The sequence below is a fragment of the Macaca fascicularis genome, chromosome 14, assembly GCF_037993035.2.
Source record: "Macaca fascicularis isolate 582-1 chromosome 14, T2T-MFA8v1.1".
Classification (NCBI taxonomy): Eukaryota; Metazoa; Chordata; class Mammalia; order Primates; family Cercopithecidae; genus Macaca; species Macaca fascicularis.
Window position 1 is genome coordinate 47,364,358 of NC_088388.1, and position 25,118 is coordinate 47,389,475.

The 25,118-nt window shown below is 41.5% G+C and overlaps 1 protein-coding gene across 1 annotated transcript in view; it reads right to left on the reverse strand.

The window, feature by feature from the left end:
- Positions 1 to 3,673: 3,673 nt before the first annotated feature.
- Positions 3,674 to 25,118, reverse strand: part of GTF2H1 (general transcription factor IIH subunit 1) — a 50,458-nt gene continuing 29,013 nt past the window's right edge. Inside the window, exons 10-15 of the mRNA XM_015434115.3 lie at positions 23,852 to 23,940; positions 23,349 to 23,466; positions 18,164 to 18,254; positions 17,562 to 17,677; positions 15,512 to 15,604; positions 3,674 to 4,941 (exon numbers count right to left, since the gene is read on the reverse strand). Of these exons, the coding sequence (XP_015289601.1) occupies positions 4,855 to 4,941; positions 15,512 to 15,604; positions 17,562 to 17,677; positions 18,164 to 18,254; positions 23,349 to 23,466; positions 23,852 to 23,940 (594 nt within the window). The 3' untranslated portion in view covers positions 3,674 to 4,854. The remainder of the gene's footprint in view (positions 4,942 to 15,511; positions 15,605 to 17,561; positions 17,678 to 18,163; positions 18,255 to 23,348; positions 23,467 to 23,851; positions 23,941 to 25,118) is intronic.

Here is a 25,118-nt window from a genome sequence, read left to right on the forward strand (position 1 = left end):
TAACTCAGGCTGATCACTCTTGAATCAGGTTCCAGGCAATACTCCAGTTCTGGACATTTTAACAGCTGAAAATAACTAAGACGCCCCTGGCCTCAAGAACTGGAACAGCTGAGTCTTGAAGGAGCTAAATCGGGAAAGGGCAGAGGTAATCCTAAGGAATCCCATGCAAGTCTTGACACTGGAGACAGCAAACCTAAGTTTGAAACACACAGCTTCCCATTCCAGACACTGTCAGCTCTAGAGAGATGGTATATGCAACAGGAAATCACTTTCTGGATTAAACTCTCAGGCTGGATGAGTGGGGTTACCTTTCTAGTTACAGATGTTAAAACATTCTTTGGTTTTCCATCCTGAAGTGGACTTTACAAGGTACCTCACCCACTTGGTAATATGTCTAAAGCAGACTAACACTACTGACTTTTGTTTTTTTTTTTTTTTTGAGATGTTGTTTCGCTCTTGTTGCCCAGGCTGGAGTGCAGTGGCTCCATCTCAGCTCACCACAGCCTCCGCCTCCTGGGTTCAAGCAATTCTCCTGCCCCAGCCTCCTGAGTAGCTGGGATTACAGGCACCTGCCACCACGCCCAGCTAACTTTTTGTATTTTTTAGAGATGGGGTTTCGCCCTGTTGGGCAGGCTGTTGGGCAGGCCAGTCTCAAATTCCTGACCTCAGGTAATCCACCTGCCTCGGCCTCCCAAAGTGCTGGGATTACAGGCGTGAGCCACTGCTCCTGGCCACTACTGACTTTCTTTCCAGAAAAGACTCATTCTCCTAAGGCAGGACATGCTTTTGTTACATTATTACATTTTGTAGCCCTCTGGGCCTACTAGGCAGACTAACCCCATAATGTGATTTGCTACAAGTAAAGCACAGAACAGAGTCGGGCAGGAATGACAAAGAAATCAAAGGAAAAACTAGGCAATGGAAGCCTGGGCTGCGGAATGAAAACTTGCAACTTCACAGACATCTCATCCCTTCTCCAGACTAGACAAGCCTTAGCAGTTCAGGGTAAATCCTAGCTCTGACACTTACTAGCTGTGTGAATTTGGGTAAATTACTTAACCTCTAAACCATTTCTAATTTGTACAAAATCTCATAGTATCTACTTGCTTCTTCAGTTGTGGGAATGAAGTGAGATACAGCAGAAAAAGTGTTTGGCACAGTGCTGGTTTACAGCAGCCTTCAGTCATTAGTGGTGCTATTGTTTTCCACAATGAGGTGAAGGGCCATAAAAGGCCTATACAGCTGCTGAAGTTCATCGTTAAAGGAATCCACAGCTCAAATATTTCAAGTGCAAGCTAGACATGAAATTCACAGCTATCTCCGGTGAAATCACCCTTGCTTGATTCCTTCACTCCGTGTGAAATGGTCACATACACGTAGGAATGCCTTTACTCAGGCCCTTTCTATTTACTAGGACTTCATTTTAATGTAGACCGTTTCCTGTGTGGTTTATTCCAAAAGTCTTCTAAGTCTGTTCTAATTGCCAAGTTATTTAACCCCTGCCTAACCCGCCCCCACCAGAAAACCCCCCCATAAAAGCAACTTGCTTAGAATTTTCTCTCAAGTCTCCCATGCCTAATAGGTAAGGTCTGAGTATTTTACTTTAGCATACAAGGCCATTCACAAGCTGAATTAAAATGGTTTTCTGAGCTTTACTTGTCACTCCCAACTCTCCAATCTAACACATTTTTCCTGTTCTCCTAACATATTTCAGTCTTTCAAACCTTCACACCATCATGCTCTTCCCTCAGTCTAGAAGAGATGACTTTCTTCTCTACTTCACAAAATCTTACTCAACCTTCAAGGCTTAGCTAAAATGCTCGTTTAAATGAAGTCTATCCCAATTTCCCAAAATTGTATTTTCTTCCTTCAGATTTCGTATGTATTTTTTTTTTTTTTTTTTTTTTTTTTTTTTTTTTTTAAGACAGGGGTTTTCCCAGCACTTTGGGAGGCCGAGACGGGCGGATCACGAGGTCAGGAGATCGAGACCATCCTGGCTAACACCGTGAAACCCCGTCTCTACTAAAAATACAAAAAACTAGCCGGGAGAGGTGGCGGGCGCCTGTAGTCCCAGCTACTCCGGAGGCTGAGGCAGGAGAATGGCGTAAACCCGGGAGGCGGAGCTTGCAGGGAGCTGAGATCCGGCCACTGCACTCCAGCCCGGGCTACAGAGCAAGACTCCGTCTCAAAAAAAAAAAAAAAAAAAAAAAAAAGACAGGGGTTTGTATTTTTTTTTTTGAGATGGGAGTCTTTTTTTTTTTTTTTGAGACGGAGTCTTGCTCTGTCACCCAGGCTGGAGTGAAGTGGCCGGATCTCAGCTCACTGCAAGCTCCTCCTCTCGGGTTCACGCCATTCTCCTGCCTCAGCCTCCCGTGTAGCTGGGACTACAGGCACCCGCCACTTCGCCCGGCTGGTTTTTTGTATTTTTTAGTAGAGACGGGGTTTCACCGTATTAGCCAGGATGGTCTCGATCTCCTGACCTCGTGATCCGCCCGTCTCGGCCTCCCAAAGTGCTGGGATTACAGGCTTGAGCCACCGCGCCCGGCCGACAGGGCTTTGTCTTACTGTCCAGGCTGTAGTGCAGTGGTGTGATCATAGGTCATTGCAGTCTCAATTTTCTGGGCTCATGCAATCTTCCCGCCTCAGCCTCTGGAGCAGCTGGAACTACATACCACCACGCCCAGCTAATTTTTTTTTTTTTTTTTTTTTTTTTTTTACTCTTAATAGAGATGAGGCTTTGCTATGTTGCCCAGGCTGGTCTTGAATTCCTGAGCTCAAGTGATCCTCCTGCCTTGGCTTCCCAAAATGCTGGGATTACAGGTGTGACTCACCATGCCCAGCTTACAACTTAATTTTTTTTTTTTGAGACGGAGTCTCGCTGTGTCGCCCAGGCTGGAGTGCAGTGGCCAGATCTCAGCTCACTGCAAGCTCTGCCTCCCGGGTTTTTACGCCATTCTCCTGCCTCAGCCTCCCGAGTAGCCGGGACTACAGGCGCCCGCCACCTCGCCCGGCTAGTTTTTTGTATTTTTTTTTAGTAGAGACGGGGTTTCACCGTGTTAGCCAGGATGGTCTCGAACTCCTGACCTCGTGATCCGCCCGTCTCAGCCTCCCAAAGTGCTGGGATTACAGGCTTGAGCCACCGCGCCCGGCCTACAACTTAATTTTTAACACAGCACTCAACAGAACATTCTGTTTCTTATGTCTGTCTTTCCCAATAGCCGTATTTTTTAAATTTCAATCATTTTTCTATTTGCCCCATTGTGGCAGTAACACATTTGAAAGTACTTTGTGAAAGTGTAAATTTTAAGGGATTATACCATTACTATACTGATCTGAAAGAGAAATGGGAAGACTGAAGGCAGGAAATGATATGGCCTCTTTCCCTTTACCAGTTCAAGGTCTTGATAAATTTTTTTTTTCTGTAAAAATAGAGATGAAGTCTCACTATGTTGCCTAGTCTGGACTTTTGAACTTCTGGGCTCAAGTGATCCTCCTACCTCAGCCTCCCGAGTAGCTGGAACTACAGGCATGTGCTACTTTGCCTGGCTTAGGTTCTGACCTTAACAGTCATTATATGAAGGATAACCAGTTTGTAACATGGCCTAAAATAAAATGAAAAGTTCCAGGCAGCCCACCCAAGGAAATTCACACATAATGAGAAACCAGAGATGTGTTTGAGTTAAAAGAGTAAGTATAAAAAGTTTTACTTTTTTGTGTAATTTTTAATACAGGACATCTGAAGTCTTAAACAGTAAGTTGATCCCATCAGGAACAAAATATGGCACGAATTCCAGAAACAAGAACTTTTTTTTTTTTTTTTTTTTGCACTTAGGCTTTTCAGTCACTATGCAATGATTATCGATTCGCCAAGGACAGTAACAGTCAAATACTAGAGAAAAGGAGATAGGAGAAACATCTTTTATTTCTTCTAAAGAGGTGAAAATAATATTTTTTTTATATTTCTCACTCATAAGATTTTTAAACTCTTAAAAATGCAATATCCTCTTTTCAAAGCACATGCCATCTTAAAAAAAATCTTAGCAATGTACATTTGCACTCAAAGAAAAACATGCAGCGCTATTGTCTTCTGACAAAATTCTGCATTAAAAAACCCTATGCAACTTTCTGCAAGTATGTTCCCTCTTTATTATTCAGGGACTCCAAACCACAAACATTCAGTGCAATATTTATTGTTTCTTATTTCCGTAGGAAACACAGGACCAATGATGTCTTCTGACAACTGTTTCCTGATGGTTGAGCAACAGTCTCCCTTTGCTTTATTTTAAAGTACTCTTTTTAACTTGCTGATGTAAGGTATAATGGAATTAATTAAAACTTGAGGATCCAATGGAGGGTGGAGGATGAAGGATGGAGGAGGAATACTTAAGGTCTACCCTGTGTCATAAACTTAGGAAAAAAATTTACACGGAAAAAAACGACAACCAAAAAACCTCGATTTTATCAATGCACCCTTTAAAAAGTTTTTTTTTTTAATTTCTGAAAGCAGCTTAATGTCAATCAAAAGCAGTTCCTGAGTAACTGCAGTAAACAGTCTTTTAAAATATATATATGTACATACACAGGTACATATATATGTGCGTGTGTGTATATATATATATTTGCAACGTAGCTCATTTGGTTCTGCCTTAATTTACCTCCCCAGCATTTAGTCCCTTCTTTCCTTTCAGTCCCCAATGTGCAAGTACAATAGCATCAGCTCTGGGAGTTGGCGTGAAGCAGATGTTTCTTATCACTCCTGTGAGGTCATCTGCTTGTCTGTCAGGCCAGGTTTCCAGAGTTGCTGCAGGTCATAGTTCTCTCAATCTCACAAAACCTGTGAGCATTATGGCCACCTCACGTTTTCTTCATCAGACGCCGTGACTGCCACGTGTGGAGCTTGTTGTAGGCTGTCTGGAGCATCTCTTCTATGTGACTTACCAACTGAAAAACACAGCAAGACACTTAACAACTGGGCAAAAGCAAGGGAAGTTAATCCTTCCAACCCAAATCTGGCACATATTTCAGAGTGTAGTTTTGGAGCTCCTTTGTATTTCCCCAGTCAATGAGGCAAAGTGCAAGCCCTCTGAGAAGGTTCTGTCAGACACATTTTGTATGGAAAGGAAAGACAGAAAGTGGGGGGCAGTGAAAAAGCTGTGGTTATAATGGCTGTCCTGTCATTAACCAACAATAGGCCAATATGAAAGTCACAACTGTGCTCCAGGCCTCAATCCCTTCTGTCAAACAAGCGGTCTGAACTATATTTGTGATTTTCTCGATTTGAGTACTGGTCAGCCAACTAAGGCCAGGATGGTAGTATACACTTTTTTTTTTTTTTTTTGGAGACAGAGTCTTGCTCTGTCACCCAGGCTGGAGTGCTGTGGTATGATTTTTGGCTCGCTGTAGCCTCCACCTCACAGGTCCAAGCAGTTCTCATGCCTCAGACTCCTGAGGAGCTAGGATTACAACCATGAGCCACCATACCTGGCTAATTTTTGTATTTTTAGTAGAGATGGGGTTTCACCATGTTGGCCAGGTTGGTCTCGAACTCCTGGGCTCAAGCAATCTTCCTGCCTCAGCCTCAAAGTGCTGGGATTACAGGCATGAGCCACTGTGCCCAGCCTTGTATACACATCTTGGCAGAACACTGGAAAAATGCCTTATTCTCCTGAAGATTCTGATTCAACAGGCCTGGGATGAGACCCAAGAATCTTTGATTTTCTTTTTTTTTTTTTTTTTTGAGACGGAGTCTCGCTCTGTGGCCCAGCCTGGAGTGCAGTGGCCGGATCTCGGCTCACTGCAAGCTCCGCCTCCCGGGTTTACGCCATTCTCCTGCCTCAGCCTCCCGAGTAGCTGGGACTACAGGCGCCCGCCACCTCGCCCGGCTAGTTTTTTGTATTTTTTTAGTAGAGACGGGGTTTCACCGTGTTAGCCAGGATGGTCTCGATCTCCTGACCTCGTGATCCACCCGTCTCGGCCTCCCAAAGTGCTGGGATTACAGGCTTGAGCCACCGCGCCCGGCCGAATCTTTGATTTTCAAAAGCTCCTGCAGTTAATTCTGAAAAATTTTGTGAAATAGTTTGCTATTTTTAGGGTTTTTCCAACTCCAGCATTTCAGTTCAACACAACTCAGCATATTACAGAAAACCTAAATGGTTTCAATGCTTCACACAATGTGCTATGTCATGTCTTGGGTCAGGATACAGATCTTTGAATAGATTAAGAATTTTGCCCTCATCATGGACATAGCTAGGCTAGAAGTCAAAAGGATCATATGGAATCCTTTTTATTTTTTTTGAGACACGGTCTCACTACGTTGCCCAGGCTGGAGTGCAGTGCCTATTCACAGGTGCAATTTAGGTTTACTATAGTCTCAAACTCCTGATTTCAAATGATCCTCCTGCCTCAGTCTCTTGAATAGCCGGGACTACATATGCATACCACAACATCTGGCTTACACTGACTTTTGAGGTTCAAGTCTCTGGAATATGTTTCCTTGGAGGTGGACAGTGTTTATGTGTTTGGAAATAAAGTTTTCCCAAGTCTAGGAGGATGGAGATCAGGAAGTCCTAAATTCTTCTGGCATGTCAATGCTTAGGTCTGAGGGGTACAGAGTTAAAAAAAATTCCCCTTACTGCCATACCTGTTTATCATTATGGGAGATAGGAATATTTAGCTCTGTCTGAAAACTGTAAAAATTATTCTGCTTGATAGGCAGCAGTATCTATATATTATCAATTGGAAGAGATCAACAACATATCCTACTGTAAGGCTGCACATGGCCTCAGCATCCTTTTTTTTTTCTGAGATGGAGTTTCACTTTTGTTGCCCAGGCTGGATGCAATGGCGCGACCTCAGCTCACTGTAATCTCCGCCTCCCAGGTTCAAGCAATTCTCTTGCCTCAACTTCCTGAGTAGCTGGGATTACAGGCACTCGCCACAGCACCTGGCTAAGTTTTTGTATTTTTAGTAGAGAAGGGGTTTTGCCATGTTGGCCAGGCTGGTCTTGAACTCCTGACCTCAGGTGATCCACCTGCCTCGGCCTCCCAAAGTGCTGGGATCACAGGTGTTAGCCACCGCGCCTGGCCCTCAGCAAACTTTCCAACACAGTACTCCAAGCAGTTATAATCAATTGAGAAGGCACATGACCTGAAACCTATCTGCCATCCGTGCCCTGCTGTGAGAAGACACTCCAGGCTTCTATTCTAAGTAATGCTGTTTTATATTTTAAGAAAACCCACTTAGAATATTTACGCAATAAATACGAAAAATCTTACTGATGATTTTTCAGCTTTCAATTATAAAACTCCCCTTTTAATTATCCTAGTTATTGAAACACTGAATCTTAAATTTGTAACTAGAGTCACGTGCCACATAATGATGTGCATATATGATGGTGGTCCCATAAGATTATAATAGAGCTGAGAAATTCCCATCATCTAGTGATGTGGTAACATCATAGAGCAGCACATTATTCACTCGTTTGTAGGGATGCTGGTGTAAACGAACCTATTAAGTAGCCAGCTGTATAAAAGTATAGCATGTACAATTATGTATAGGACATAATACTTGATAATGATAATGAATATGTTACTGGTTTATCTATTTACTGTATTTTAAAATCATTATTTACGGTGTACTCCTATTTATAAATATAAAAAAGTAACTGTAAAATATCCTTAGGCAGGTCCTTCAGGAGGTATTCCAGAAGAAGGTATTGTTATCACCGGATGACAGCTCCAAGTGCATTACTGCTCCTGAAGACTTTTCAGTGGGACAAATGTGGAGGTGGAAGACAGTGATAGTGATGATCTTGACCCTGTGTGGGCCTAGGCTAAAGTGTGTTTGTGTCTTAGTTTTTAACAAAAGTTTAAAAAGAAAAAAAAAAATTAAAAATAGAAAAAAGGGACCAGGCACGGTGGCTCACACCTGGAATCTCAGCACTTTGGGAGGCCGAGGCGGGTGGATCGTGAGGTCAGGAGTTCGAGACCAATCTGGTCAACACAGTGAAAACCCGTCTCTACTAAAAAAAAAAAAAAGAAAAATTAGCTGGGCATGGTGGCGGGCACCTGTAATCCCAGCTACTCGGGAGGCTGAGGCAGGAGAACTGCTTGAACCCAGGAGGCAGAGGTTGCAATGAGCTGCGATTGTGCCACTGCACTCCAGCCTGGGTGACAGAACTAGACTCCATCTCAAAAAAAAAAAAAAAAAAAAAAAAACCATATACATATATATATACATATATATTATATGAGAGAGAGAGAAAGGCTTACAGAATAAGAATACAAAGAAAATACTTTTGTACAGCTATACAATGTATGTTTTAAGTTACATATTATTCCAAAGAATGAAAAACTTAAAAAATATTTAAAAGTTTATAAAAGTAAAAATGTTATAGTAAGCTAAGGCTAATTTATTACTGAAGAAAAAAAGCTCTTTTTTAATTTTAATGTAGCCTAAGTGTACAGTGTAAGTAAACTCTGCAGTAGTGTACAGTAATGTCCTAGTCCTTCACATTCACTCACTGAGTCACCCAGAGCAACTAACTTCTAGTCCTGCAGTCCTGCAAGCTCTATTTATGGTAAATGCCCTTTACAGGTGGACCACTTTTTATCTTTTATAATGAATTTTTACTGCAACTTTTCTATGTTTAGATACACAAATACCACTGTGTTAAAAATGTGTACATAGATGGCCGAATAGGAACAGCTCCAGTCTCCAGGTCCCAGTGCGAGCGACACAGAAGACAGGTGATTTCTGCATTTTCAACTGAGGTACTGGGTTCATCTCACTAGGGATTGCCGGACAATCGGTGCTGGTCAGCAGCTGTAGCCCGACCAGCGAGAGCTGAAGCAGGGCAAGGCATGGCCTCACCTGGGAAGTGCAAGGGGGAAGGGAATCCCTTTTCCTAGCCAGGGGAACGGAGACACACAACACCTGGAAAATCGGGTAACTCCCATCCCAATTCTGCACTTTACCAAGGGTCTTAGCAAACGGGCACACCAGGGAACTATATCCCACACCTGGCCGGGAGGGTCCCACGTCCAGGGAGCCTCCCTCATTGCTAGCACAGCAGTCTGCGATCTAACTGCAAGGCAGCAGTGAGGCTGGGGGAGGGGTGCCCCCCATTGCTGAGGCTTAAGTAGGTAAACAAAGCCGCTGGGAAGCTGGAACTGGGTGGAGCTCACAGCAGCTCAAGGAGGCCTGCCTGTCTCTGTAGACTCCACCTCTGGGGACAGGGCACAGCTAAACAACAACAACAACAACAACAACAACAAAAGCAGCAGAAACCTCTGCAGACGCAAACGACTCTGTCTGACAGCTTTGAAGAGAGCAGTGGATCTCCCAACATGGAGGTTGAGATCTGAGAAGGGACAGACTGCCTGCTCAAGTGGGTCCCTGACCCCTGAGTAGCCTAAATGGGAGACATCCCCCACTAGGGGCAGACTGACACCCCACACCTCACACGGTGGAGTACACCCCTGAGAGGAAGCTTTCAAAGCAAGAATCACCACTAGGCCTGCCTTACAAGAGACCCTGAAGGAAGCACTAAACATGGAAGGGAATAACCGGTACCAGCCATTGCAAAAACATGCCAAAATGTAAAGACCATCGAGGCTAGGAAGAAACTGTATCAACTAACGAGCAATATAACCAGTTAATATCATAATGGCAGGATCAAGTTCACACATAACAATATTAACCTTAAATGTAAATGGACTAAATGCTCCAATTAAAAGACACAGACTGGCAAACTGGATAAAGAGTCAAGACCCATCAGTTTGCTGTATTCAGGAGACCCATCTCATATGCAGAGACATACATAGGCTCAAAATAAAGGGATGGAGGAAGATCTACCAAGCAAATGGAGAACAAAAAGGCAGGGGTTGCAATACTAGTCTCTGATAAAACAGACTTTAAACCATCAAAGATCAAAAGAGACAAAGAAGGCCATTACATAATGGTAAAGGGATCAATTCAACAGGAAGAGCTAACTATCCTAAATATATATGCACCCAACACAGGAGCACCCAGATTCATAAAGCAAGTCCTTAGAGACTTACAAAGAGACTTAGACTCCCATACAATAATAATGGGAGACTTCAACACCCCACTGTCAACATTAGACAGATCAACGAGACAGAAAGTTAAGAAGGATATCCAGGAATTGAACTCATCTCTGCAGCAAGCAGGCCTAATAGACATCTACAGAACTCTCTACCCCAAATCAACAGAATACACCTTCTTCTCAGCACCACATCACACTTATTCCAAAACAGACCACATAATTGGAAGTAAAGCACTTATCAGCAAATGTACAAGAACGGAAATTATAACAAACTGTCTCTCAGACCACAGTGCAATCAAACTAGAACTCAGGACTAAGAAACTCAATTAAAACCGCTCAACTACATGGAAACTGAATAACCTGCTCCTGAATGACTACTGGGTACATAACGAAATGAAGGCAGAAATAAAGATGTTCTTTGAAACCAATGAGAACAAAGATACAACATACCAGAATCTCTGGGACACATTTAAAGCAATGTGTAGAGGGAAATTTATAGCACTAAATGCCCACAAGAGAAAGCTGGAAAGATCTAAAATTGACACTCTAACATCACAATTAAAAGAACTAGAGAAGCAAGAGCAAACACATTCAAAAGCTAGCAGAAGGCAAGAAATAACTAAGATCAGAGCAGAACTGAAGGAGATAGAGACACAAAAAACCCTCCAAAAAATCAATGAATCCAGGAGTTGGTGTTTTGAAAAGATCAACAAAATTGATAGACCGCTAGCAAGACTAATAAAGAAGAGAGAGAGAAGAATCAAATAGACGCAATAAAAAATGATAAAGGGGATATCACCACCGACCCCACAGAAATACAAACTACCATCAGAGACTATTATAAACACCTCTACGCAAATAAACTAGAAAATCTAGAAGAAATGGATAATTTCCTGGACACTTACACTTTCCCAAGACTAAACCAGGAAGAAGCTGAATCCCTGAATAGACCAATAGCAGGCTCTGAAATTGAGGCAATAATTAATAGCCTACCAACCAAAAAAAGTCCAGGACCAGAGGGATTCACAGCTGAATTCTACCAGAGGTACAAGGAGGAGCTGGTACCATTCCTTCTGAAACTATTCCAATCAATAGAAAAAGAGGGAATCCTCCCTAACTCATTTTATGAGGCCAATATCATCCTGATACCAAAGCCTGGCAGAGACACAATAAAAATAGAGAATTTTAGACCAACATCCCTGATGAACATCGATGCAAAAATCCTCAATAAAATACTGGCAAACCGGATCCAGCAGCACATCAAAAACCTTATCCACCATGATCAAGTGGGCTTCATCCCTGGGATGCAAGGCTGGTTCAACATATGCAAATCAATAAACATAATCCATCACATAAACAGAACCAAAGACAAAAACCACATGATTATCTCAATAGATGCAGAAAAGGCCTTCGACAAAATTCAACAGCCCTTCATGCTAAAAACTCTCAATAGATTCGGTATTGATGAAACGTATTTCAAAATAATAAGAGCTATTTATGACAAACCCACAGCCAATATCATACCAAATGGGCAAAAACTGGAAAAATTCCCTTTGAAAACTGGCACAAGACAGGGATGCCCTCTCTCACCACTCCTATTCAACATACTGTTGGAAGTTCTGGCTAGGGCAATCAGGCAAGAGAAAGAAATAAAGGGTATTCAGTTAGGAAAAGAAGAAGTCAAATTGTCCCTGTTTGCAGATGACATGATTGTATATTTAGAAAACCCCATTGTCTCAGCCCAAAATCTCCTTAAGCTGATAAGAAACTTCAGCGAAGTCTCAGGATACAAAATTAATGTGCAAAAATCACAAGCATTCTTATACACCAGTAACAGACAGACAGACAGCCAAATCATGAATGAACTTCCATTCACAATTGCTTCAAAGAGAATAAAATACCTAGGAATCCAACTTACAAGGGATGTAAAGGACCTCTTCAAGGAGAACTACAAACCACTGCTCAGCGAAATAAAAGATGACACAAACAAATGGAAGAACATACCATGCTCATGGATAGGAAGAATCAATATCGTGAAAATGGCCATACTGCCCAAGGTAATTTATAGATTCAATGCCATCCCCATCAAGCTACCAATGAATTTCTTCACAGAACTGGAAAAAACTACTTTAAAGTTCATATGGAACCAAAAAAGAGCCCGCATTGCCAAGACAATCCTAAGTCAAAAGAACAAAGCTGGAGGCATCACGCTACCTGACTTCAAACTATACTACAAGGCTACAGTAACCAAAACAGCATGGTACTGGTACCAAAACAGAGATATAGACCAATGGAACAGAACAGAGTCCTCAGAAATAATACCACACATCTACAGCCATCTGATCTTTGACAAACCTGAGAAAAACAAGAAATGGGGAAAGGATTCCCTATTTAATAAATGGTGCTGGGAAAATTGGCTAGCCATAAGTAGAAAGCTGAAACTGGATCCTTTCCTTACTCCTTATACGAAAATTAATTCAAGATGGATTAGAGACTTAAATGTTAGACCTAATACCATAAAAACCCTAGAAGAAAACCTAGGTAATACCATTCAGGACATAGGCATGGGCAAAGACTTCATGTCTAAAACAGCAAAAGCAACGGCAGCAAAAGCCAAAATTGACAAATGGGATCTAATTAAACTAAAGAGCTTCTGCACAGCAAAAGAAACTACCATCAGAGTGAACAGGCAACCTACAGAATGGGAGAAAATTTTTGCAATCTACTCATCTGACAAAGGGCTAATATCCAGAACCTACAAAGAACTCAAATAAATTTACAAGAAAAAAACAACCCCATCAAAAAGTGGGCAAAGGATATGAACAGACATTTCTCAAAAGACATTCATACAGCCAACAGACACATGAAAAAATGCTCATCATCACTGGCCATCAGAGAAATGCAAATCAAAACCACAATGAGATACCATCTCACACCAGTTAGAATGGCAATCATTAAAAAGTCAGGAAACAACAGGTGCTGGAGAGGATGTGGAGAAATAGGAACACTTTTACACTGTTGGTGGGATTGTAAACTAGTTCAACCATTATAGAAAACAGTATGGCGATTCCTCAAGGATCTAGAACTAGATGTACCATATGACCCAGCCATCCCATTACTGGGTATATACCCAAAGGATTCTAAATCATGCTGCTATAAAGACACATGCACACGTATGTTTACTGCGGCACTATTCACAATAGCAAAGACTTGGAATCAACCCAAATATCCATCAGTGACAGATTGGATTAAGAAAATGTGGCACATATACACCATGGAATACTATGCAGCCATAAAAAAGGATGAGTTTGTGTCCTTTGTAGGGACATGGATGCAGCTGGAAACCATCATTCTGAGCAAACTATCGCAAGAACAGAAAACCAAACACCGCATGTTCTCACTCATAGGTGGGAATTGAACAATGAGATCACATGGACTCGGGAAGGGGAACATCATACACTGGGGCCTATCATAGGGGAGGGGGAGGGGGTAGGGATTGCATTGGGAGTTATACCTGATGTAAATGACGAGTTGATGGGTGCTGACGAGCTGATGGGTGCAGCACACCAACATGGCACAAGTATACATATGTAACAAACCTGCACGTTATGCACATGTACCCTAGAACTTAAAAGTATAATAATAATAAAAAAAAAGGAAAAAACAAAACAAAACAAAACCGTATACAGTACTATGCTGTATATGTTTGCAGTCTAGGAGCAATAGGCTACACCATACAACCTAGAAGTGTAGCAGGCTATATAGCTAGGTTTTTTTTTTTTTTTTGAGATGGAGTCTCGCTCTGTCGCCCAGGCTGGAGTGCAGTGGCCGGATCTCTCGGCTCACTGCAAGCTCCGCCTCCCGGGTTCACGCCATTCTCCTGCCTCAGCCTCCCGAGTAGCTGGGACTACAGGCGCCCGCCACCTCGCCCGGCCAGTTTTTTGTATTTTTTAGTAGAGACGGGATTTCACCGTGTTAGCCAGGATGGTCTCGATCTCCTGACCTCGTGATCCACCCGTCTCGGCCTCCCAAAGTGCTGGGATTACAGGCTTGAGCCACCACGCCTGGCCTATAGCTAGGTTTTAAGTACACTGTGAGGTTCATATAACAAAACTGCCTGTCAATGAATTGTTTAGAACATATCCTTGTGGTTAAGCAACACGTGACTGTACTATTCTTCCCAAGGTACCTCTGGGAGGACTTGTATAACTGCACATACAAATGATCTGATGTGGTTGCTCTAACCTTGTTTTAAATACAATGCTAAAAATGCTGAGCATAAAGTGACACTTCTCAATACCTCATCCACTGACCTTCCCTGCTGTAAACAATCAGGGAAGCTGATGCCAAATAGAACCCAGGAATAGTTTTGCTTACTGTGAGTAGTGGCAATTCTATCTTTCCTTATGCTGCTAGGTTTGTGCTTGCCACTCAGTTTTTCCAAATTAATAGATTACTAATATATATTTTTGAGAATATACACACAGATTGTAAAACTTTTTGAGACAGAGTCTCCTTGTGTCACCCAGGCTGGAGTGTGGTGGTGTGACCTCAGCTCACTGCAACCCCTGCCTCCCAGGTTCAATTCTCCTGTTTCAGCCTCCCGAGTAGCTGGGACTACAGGCATGCGCCACCATGCCAGGTTAATTTTTGTATTTTTAGTAAAAACAGAGTTTCGCCATGTGGGCCAGACTGGTCTCGAACGCCTGACCTCAAGTGATCGGCCTGCCTTGGCCTCCCAAAGTGCTGGGATTACAGGAGTGAGCCACCGCACCCGGCCAGATTGTAAAACTTTTCTAAGGGAAAGCATGGAGCTGGTTATCACAAATGCCTTGGTTACTCATGACCTCTGGAGGGGAAGAGAGAGTGGTATGCAACTGGACAGGGGCACTCAGGGAATATATATGGGTTATGGTAACATTCTACTCATTTTCCTGATTGGTGAGTAAACAGACAGTTGTTTTATTATTTTAAAAATATGTATGTATTTTATATACTTCCGAATGCATGACACATTTCAGTATTAAAAAATAGTACTTTGAGCAACAGAAAATAAAGTATCGGCAGGGCGTGGTGGCTCATGCCTGTAATCCCAGTACTTTGGGAGGCCAAGGTGGGCTGATCACCTGAGGTCAAGAGTTTGAGACCAGCCTGGCCAACACGGTGAAACCCCGTCTCTACTAAAATACAAAAATTAGCTGGGCGTGGCAGCATGCACTTATAATCTCAGCTACTCAGAAGGCTGAGGCAGAAGAATTGCTTGAACCCAGGAGGCAGAGGTTGCAGTGAGCCGAGATGGAGCCACCGCACTCCAGCCTGAGCGACAGAGTGAGACTCCGTCTCAAAAAAGAAAATTAAGTACTCATTTACATGAAAGCAAAGTCAATTTCATCATTTTACTACAAAGAGAAAGAAGATGAGGCAAAAATCAGATTGCTGCCTTACATTTGTGCTTAAATACTGTCTCCGAATCTTTTCTTGGAATGGGCAGAGCTTCGTAACTTGGAATCGTTCCAAATTACTTTTCATTTTCACTACCTATAAAAGATGAGAAACAATAAATTACAGAGAAATCTCAAAGAAGCTGTAGAGACCAAGAGAAAAACAAACTTCTACATATGAAAGTTACTTTTCTTGTAGAATTTAAATATAAAAAGAAAATAAATATACCAATTATATCCCATTGTTAACACTTCAATGTGAACATCTTTCAGTCATAAACACTCATTTGGCCAGGCGCTGTGGCTCACGCCTGTAATCCCAGCACTTTGGGAGGCCGAGGTGGGCGGAACACAAGGACAAGAGATTGAGACTATCCTGGCTAACATGGTGAAACCCTGTCTCCACTAAAAATACAAAAATTAGCTGGGTGTGGTGGCACATGCCTGTAGTCCCAGCTACTCGGGAGGCTGAGGCAGGAAAATTGGTGGAACCCGGGAGGTGGAGGTTGCAGTGAACTGAGATCATACCACTGCACTCCAGCCTGCCTACAGAGTGAGACTCTGTCTCAAAAAACAAAAACAAACAAAAAAACTCAACTCACTTAGTCACTCATTCACTTATTCATTCATTTAGAGACAGGGTCTCACTCTGTCACCCAAGCTGGAGTGCAGTGGCAAGATCATGCACGGCTCACTGCAGCTTTGACCTCTCTAGGCTCAGGTCATCACCTGAGCTACTTTTCGTAATTTTTGTAGAGATGGGGTTTTGCCACATTGCCCAAGCTGGTCTTGAACTTCTGAGCTCAAGCGATCTGCCTGCCTCGGCCTCCCAAAGTGCTGGGTGTAGCGGCTCATACCACTACACTGAGGTGGGAGAATCACCTCAGCCCAGAAGGTGGCGGCTGCAGTGAGCCGAGATCACTCCACTGCACTCCAGTCTGGGTGACAGCATGAGACCCTGTCTCAATAAAAAAAATAAAATAAAATAATTATTGTCTTTCAGTGTATGAATATACCAAATGCTTCTCTGCCCAACCTCCTTCTGGTAGATATTTAGGCCATTTCCTCTATCTTAGACAGTGATAGACCATCTCTAGCTAAGTATTTGCATTCCTAATTATTTCCTAAATTTCTACACGTTGAATTTCATTTGAAGTTTCATTTGCATGCTTAAGTAAAAGCACCTAAAAAAACACTAGCAGTGGAAGAAAGGACTCTTGGCAACGTGGTCAACATTGCTCATTTTAAGTTTTTTGTTCTTTTGCAAATTAGTAGGTGAAAAAAATATTCTTTTAAAAAATTTATTTATATATTTTTTGGAGACAGAGTCTTGCTATTTTGTCCAGGCTGGTCTCCAATTCCTGGGCTCAAACAATCCTCCCACCTCGGCCCCGCCAAAGTGTTGGGATTACAGGTGTGAGCCACCATCGTTGGCCAAAATGTTCTTTTACTGTAGTTTTAAATTTATCTGCATGCTGGTGAGTGTGAGCATTTCCCCTTAATCTTCCTAGGTCACTCCATTCTTTAGTGAGTTGCTTGTAAAGTATTTGCCTATTATTCTTAATGAGGTCTTTATCTTTTACTTAATCATGGTTTATAAGAGCAATTTATAATATTACTATTAATGTTACATTTTTCCATTTGTCAACTGTCCTAATGGGTTAAAGGGGTTTTAGTGTTAAATAGCTAGTGCTATATTTGTTGTCAGTTCTTACTTTGGATTTTGCTATCCCTGAAAAACGTATCAAATATAAATAACTTTACTGATGTAATTTGTTTTGGGTCTCTATTCACAGTGGCTTGGAGGTAGATACAAGCTTTAGGTCGTATGATTATTAGTTATGGAACTGGTCTGGATCTCAGTTTCCTAATCTATAAAATGGGTACCAATACCTACTCCATAAAGATGTTGTGAGGTTTACATGAAATAATGTATGCAAAAGAGTTATCCCAGTGTCTGTCACATGGTAAAGACTTAATAAAACTGTCCAATTTCAAAACATCTCATAAGTCACTACCACAATTATGTGGCTGTCTTCAGAACTGGTTCTAACCTTTTCTTCTAGGAATGGCGTATTAACAGGAAAGCAGGACCAGAAATGCCGTAGAAGTTCTCCAACAGCTACATATAAGTGTTTCAATTCAGACTGAATATCATTTGGCACCATCTCTGCAAAAGAAGAACGAGGTCCACAGGGTAAGAGCTATTTTAACATATATACAGAATTGAAAAAAATGACCACTCAGAGAATAAACTTGAACATGTACTCTGTCAATGCCAAACCAGGATATGCTATTTTCAGATAAGTTAGTAATTTTGGGGCTGAGAGATCATAAAATTTAAAAGCTCTTGGGATTTTAAAGAAACTTTCAGGTTTCCCCTTTATTCTAAGAGGTAGGGGAGAAGAAAGCAGCTTTTAGTATGATATTAGAGAAACTAACAATGTACCACTATTTGTAATAGTAAGACAGTTCTGAAACCTAAGATCTTGTCTAGATGTGTTTCAGAATCTGAATGTATAAAAACAAATCTACAAAATAGAAATCCCAGGATTATTCCATGGAAAAACCAATAAAAGTTCAGCACTCCTCCCAGCTTGGTTTTTAAAGCTGATTTAGGCAGAAAGATAGTAGTAGAAGATGGCCCGGCACATACGGTTTATGGCTTGCTGTGTTCCTCCCTGCATAAGTGCCCCTCCAGGTGACAGTGCTGTGATGGTACTACTGGCAGCACTACTTGAGAGAACCTGAAAAAAATGAAAATGCAGAAAAACTGGTTTTCCTTTTTTTTTTTTTTGGCCACCTTTCTTTCTTAAATTTTAGTTTTAGAGCAAAAGATGAAGTGTTTTACTTTTGTTTAAATACTACATCATTTACAGTGATCAAAGTGAACTATTTTCCTTGAGGACAGAAACACAATCTGTGTAGAAAGATGAAAAAACTCCCAAGGTTTTGCCTAGTTAAAGCCCTTTCTTAAGTACCAATTCAATTTAACTTGGGAACTCTTACCACTGAAGGTAAAATGGAGTTTAAGGAAACAGGTAAAACAACATGTTAACCTGTATCCTTTGTTACTGTTAAATTTATTTTTCTAAGAAACAAAATCTTGTTATGTTGCCCAGGTTGAACTTGAACTCCTGGGCTCAAGCAATCCTCCTCCCTCAGCCTCCTGAGTAGCTGGGACAGACTACAGGTATGTACTCCATACCTGGCTTTGCTAACACATACCCTTGAGAGCAGATTGGGGGGCGGGAATCAACAGAGCAGAAATTTATTAATTGTCATTTAGTCTTCAAGGAAGGGAATAAATATAGCCAAAAGGGGAAAAAATATACTCCCCACTGTATCAACATCAATATTTAGGAAAAAATTGACCTATCTATTCAATGAGTGCCTATCAAGTGCCACGCACTGTAGGGAGGCACTGCTATAGGGAGGAACAAATAATTTGTGAAACAGCAAGTGCAGGGTTAGCATCTCTAAGATTTTCCAATGAAGTTTTTATGAGCAGAAATCCATCCATGTATAGACTGGATGAAAACATTTTTTCAACTTAGTGTAAAAGTACAGTATGGGACAACCATGAGTCAAGGGGACACTGGAGCTCACTTTATTCCTATTTTCTTTTTGTCAGATACCAGCCTGGGCAATATGGCGAAACCCTGTCTCTACAAAAAATACAAAAAAATTAGTTGGGCGTGGTGGTGTATGCCTGTAGTCCAAGTTACTTGGGAGGCTGAGGTGAGAAGATCATTTGAGCCTGGGAAGTTGAGGCTGCAGTGAGCTGAGATGGCGCCACTGCACTCCAGTCTGGGCAACAAAGCAATACCCTGACTCCAAAAAAAAAAAAGAAACAGACTGACTACAGCATAAAAAAATTATGTGGGGAGAGCTGGGCATGGTGGCTCACAATTGTAATCCTAGTGACTCAGGAAGCTGAGGTGGGAGCATCGCTTGAGCCCAGGAGTTCAAGGTTGCAGTAAGCTATGATAGTGCTACTGCACTCCAGTCTGGGTGACAGAAACCTCATCTCTAAATCAAACAAACACCACCACCCCCAAAACAAAAGTTACGTGTGTCTACTTGGGCCCCAGGGCCAGATACTGGCAACCATAGTCTAGATTGAAAGAATTGGTCAAATAATCCCAAGTTGGTTATGTGTGCATATATGTACACATATGTATTTTCTAGCTTTCTGCTGAAGGGACAATGAGACCCCAATGGCAATGAGTATACCTAGTGCTCAGATATGTTTTTTTTTTCTTTTTTTTTGAGACAGAGTCTCACTCTATTGCCTAGGCTGGAGTGCAATGGTGTGATCTTGGAATCTTTTGTTTGTTGTGTGGTGACACATGCATATATGACACTTGCAACCTCCGCCTTCTAAGCTCAAGCAATTCTTCTGCCTCAGCCTCCCGAGTAGCTGAGACTACAGGTATGCACCACCATACCCAGTTAATTTTTGTATTTTTGGTGGACACGGGGTTTTGCCATGTTGGCCTGAGTGGTCTAGAACTCTCGGGTGATCTGCGTGCCTTGGCCTGGCAAAGTGCTGGGACTACAGGCTTGAGTCACTGTGCCTGGTCCCAGATCTTGGTTCCTACCTTAATCCACTCAGTGCTAAAAAGAAAATTCCACGCCTGGGGCGGAGCAAATACAAGATAAGCCTGGAACATCTATCTTACTGCCCTATTAAGTAAGGAGGGGCTCAGAATGATGGGGATATTGTCAGACACAGGAGAGCCTGTGTGAAGAGGGTAGGAAGGGTTTGACTATAAAGGGGCATGGGTAGACTTTCTGAGGGGACAGAACTGTTTTTTTTAAATCTTGATTTTGTTGGTGGCTACATAACAGCATGTGTTTATCAAAACTTGTAGACTAGCGGACTTAAAAAGATAAATTTCATTTTGGGAGGCTGAGGTGGGTGGATCGCTTGAGCTGAGGAATTCAAGACCAGCCTGGGCAACGTGGTGAAACCCTGTTTACACAAAAAAATATAAAAATTAGCCAGGGGTGGTGACGCATGCCTGGAGTCCCAGCTACTTAGCTACTTGAGGGGGCTGAGGTGAGAGGATTGCTTGAACCTGGGAAGTCGAGGCTGCAGTGAGCCAAGATTGTGATACTGCACTCCAGCCTGGGAGACATAGTGAGACCCTGTCTCTAAATAAATAAACAAATAAATAAATTTTACTATATGTTAAGTTGTACCTTGGTTAACAGAAAGAAAAAAATAGCCTGTAATCTCAGCACTTTGGGAGGCCGAGGCAGGTGGATTGCTTGAGCTCAGGAGTTCAAGACCAGCCTGGGCAACACGGCAAAACACTGTCTCTACCAAAAATACAAAAAATTAGCCAGGCATGGTGGTGAGTGCCTGTGGTTTCAGCTGCCTGGGGGGCTGAGGTGGGAGGATCGCTTGAGCCAGGGAGGTGGAGGTTGCAGTGGGCTGAGATCATGCCACTGTGCTACAGCCTGGATGACAGAGACATGTGACCCCATCTCAAACAAACAAACAAACAAAACCAAAAGAATAAAAGAAAAAAAAGACAGCAACAGTGTTTAACTCATAGAATAAATGAATCCATGCTGATATAAGTAACAAACAGAGGAGAAGGGAATGAAGGGAATGCTCTTCCTTTCATGTCAGCTGATAACGTAGAAGGGCTGATGGAATTAGAAAATCATCATTTAACAACCGCTCTTCCAGGTAAGAATCGTCAATGATTCTAAAAAAACTACTAGATGGAAGTTTGTTGTGTGGTGACACATGCATATAATCCCAGCTACTCAGGAAGCTGAGGTAGGAGGATTGCTTGAGTCTAGGAGTTTGAGACTGTACGGAGCTATGACTGTGCCACTGCACTCCAGCCTGGGCATCAGAGCAAGACCCTGTCTCTAAAGATAATAATATTAAAAAATAAAACATTTGGTGAGAAATGGGGTATTTACATAGTCTCAAAGTACAGCTCCACAAAATACTTATTAATTACAAAGGGAAAAATCGTTAACTTTTTGGTGGAAAACCAGGCAGATACTACCTTTAATCAAGTGAAAAAATGTATTATCACAAGCTGGGATATACACAAATCATTTGCCTCCTGCTATGACACACTGAGTAGGATACAACATTATTTCTGGAAAAATGCCTAATGTGAATCTAGTCACGAGGAAACATTAGAGAAATTTAAGGTCATTCTACAAAAAATTGCCCAGTACTCTTTCAGTGTCAAAGTTATGAAAAGACAAAGATTAACAAATCACTCCATTTTAAAGGAGACTAAAAACACATGAGAAACAAATACAACTTATAAACCTGGCTTGGCTGCTGGACCAGAAAGTTTTCTTTTGCTATGTATGGTATAACTGGTGAAAGTATAGATCTGTAGACTAGATAATACATCATCAATGTTAACTTATTAATTCTGTAATTGTATTGTTATTTAAGAGAATGTCTTAGTTTTTTGAAAATATCCATCAAAATATTTAGGGGTAAAGGAAATTATGCCTGTAACCCTCTCTCAAAATGGGTTGGAAAACATTTTTCTGTCACTTTCTGTAAAATCTGAGATTTCAAAATAAAAAGTAAAAAATTAAGTCTTGATGTGTGATAAATACCATAATATAGGTATACACTCTGCCTCAGTGCTCATAAAAATGGAGAAAAGGAAAAAACAAATTCTTCTTTGCACAAGTTAAGGATTACTTTCCAAAGGCAATGAAACTGGAGCTGAGTCTTGAGTAATTATTAGTTCCTTGGGGGAGAAACAGGGCTAAGGGTATTCTAAGGAGAAAGAGTACGAGTCAAAGCACAGGAAGCATGAAGGAGACAATGTGATCAAAAGATTCTGGACAGCTTAGTGTGTTAGGCTGGAGTACAGAACCCATGGCCATGTGTGGAAGGTAGTAGTGGAGACTATGGCTGAAGATGAGACTCGAGTAGTGGGCAGGGGCCAGACTATAAAGAGTTTTGCAGGCCAAAGGCACTCAGACTACTGCAATGAAGGGAGGCAGTGAAGATTTTCCAGCTGCAGTGATAAAATACATGTTTTTATTTTAAAATATTTATTTATCTATTTGAGATGGAGCTTCGCTCTTGTTGCCCAGGCAATGGTATGGTGTCAGCTCACTGCAATCTCTGCACCTCACCCGGGTTCAAGTGATTCTCCTGCCTCAGCCTCTTGTATAGCTGGGATTACAGGTGTGTACCAGCACGCCCAGCTAATTTTTAAATTTTTAGTACAGACAGGGTTCCACCATGTTGGCCAGGCTGGTCTCGAACTTCTGACCTCACATGATCCACCCACCTCAGCCTCCCAAAGCGTTGGGATTACAGGCATGAGCCACTGCGCCCAGCCAAAATAAGTGATTTCAGAAAGGCAACTTGCAGTAGCAATATGGAAAATCAGTCAGGTTTGCCCAAATAAGGGTGATAGAATCAAGAAGTATTATTGAAGGCAGAACTGACAAACTGTTGATCGACTGAAATACGAAGAAAAACAAAGAACAATGATGAGCTGTTTTACATATTTTGAGCCTGAGTCATGCAGAATATTCAGAGAATAATGTCCAGAGAGAATTTGGAAACCTGGGAGATTTTCCCAATAAAAGTATACAGAAGTAAAAATCACAAAATTCATCACCTTATTTTTCATTATCATCTTCAGATGCCTCTTGAATGTGCCAAACATCTTTTCTTGCTACCTCTTGATTTTTTCAATTTATTTATCAGAACTATGTCTTTAAACCCAATTATAATATTAGTTGTATAGTTCAATCTGCTTGTGCTCATAAACTGAGGGAGAAACTATGGGAATTCTGGTCTTCAAACAGTAGAAGTCACCTACCTGAGTTAACTTGGGTGTATAAGCTTCCATTTCTTGTTTAATACTTTGAAAAGAATTAATAATGTCCTGACTTGTTGCATACTGTAGTGACTGGATTGGAGTTGGACCATGATAATACCTGCAGGTTAGCACAGAAGAAATTACTAATCACACACAGTAAAGATGCTCAACATTTGTCTTTGCAACATTTTAGCAGTCAGAAAAAAGTTCCCCTCAAGGCAAAAAACGGTAACTATATAGTTAAAGAGATTTCAATAAAATAATTTCAATAAAATAATTTAACTCCCAAAAGGGCAATAAGAAGGCAACAGCAGAAAGATCCAACATTTATTGTCATGGGTTTGATCATTTTTGCTTTCCTGAGAAGCATAAATTTTAAACAAAAAAGGATATTGTACTTTGATAGTGACAAACTGATGAAAACATGAGTGCTGTACTTGCAGGATATATTTTGGACTGAATTGTGTTACATAGCTATTCTGCTTAATATTGACCAAACTTACCTATCTGACTTCTTGAGGTTTAGTGCAATCGTTTTTACAGAGTTATTTTTCCCCAAGTCTTCATATTCAATGGACTCTTGTAATTTCGCCTGTAATTATTAACACAGTACTTTTTATTTAGTCACAACTTTCTCTTACAAAATAAACATGACTGAAAAAATAAAACTGTACAGAGAGTAAAAAATGAAGTCTTCCCACCATGAGCTTCACTTCCTAGAGATGACTGTCCTACAAATGGTTGAACCAATTTTCTCAACCAATACTTAGGAGTACTACTTTTCTTACACTTTGACCACATGAAGTATTACTCAACTTTTTACTTTTGCCAATCTGGTAGGTGAAAGTTTACATTTTATTATTTTTTCCCCAAATGAATGATGTTATGATGACCGCTATTTTTATATTGGGTACTTTTAAAAAAATAAGACTTTTTTAAATATTAAGGAAACAGTCTTTTACTTTATGTGTTGTAAATACTTTATCTTCCAGTTTGGTATTTTTTTGTTTTAATTATAACAAAACCATCTCCTCGGCACATGCCTGTAATTCCAGCCACTTGGGAGGTTGAGGCAGGAGAATCGCTTGAACCCGGGAGGCAGAGGTTGCAGTGAGCTGAGATCATGCCACTACGCTCCAGCCTGGGTGACAAGAGTAAGACTTCATCTCAAAAAAAAAAAAAAAAAAAAAAAAAAAATCTGCCTCTTTGCCTGCTTGTTGCTTATACATCTGGGGCTTTTTTTTTTTTTTTTTTTTTTTTCCTAGGTGCAAATCACCATCTCCCCAGCTGAACTCAGCCTCCTAAATTGCTGAGATTATAGGCACATGCTACCAAGCCCAGCTTGTGGCTTAATTTTTGCTTGAATCTTGGATCCACTCAGAATTTATTTTGGATTAGGAGTAAAATACGGAATCTAAGTTTCTTTCTTTTTTTTTTTTTTTGAGACAGCGTCTCGCTCTGTCACCCAGGCTGGAGTGCAGTGGCGCGATCTTGGCTCACTGCAAGCTCTGCCTCCTGGGTTCACGCCATTCTCCTGCCTCAGCCTCCCGAATAGCTGGGACTACAGGCGCCCGCCACCTTGCCTGGCTAATTTTTTGTATTTTTAGTAGAGACGGGGTTTCACCGTGTTAGCCAGGATGGTCTCGATCTCCTGACCTCGTGATCCGCCTGTCTCGGCCTCCCAAAGTGCTGGGATTACAGGCGTGAGCCACCGCGCCCGGCCCGGGAATCGAAGTTTCTTTTAACAAAATTATCGATCAGTCCTTCTAA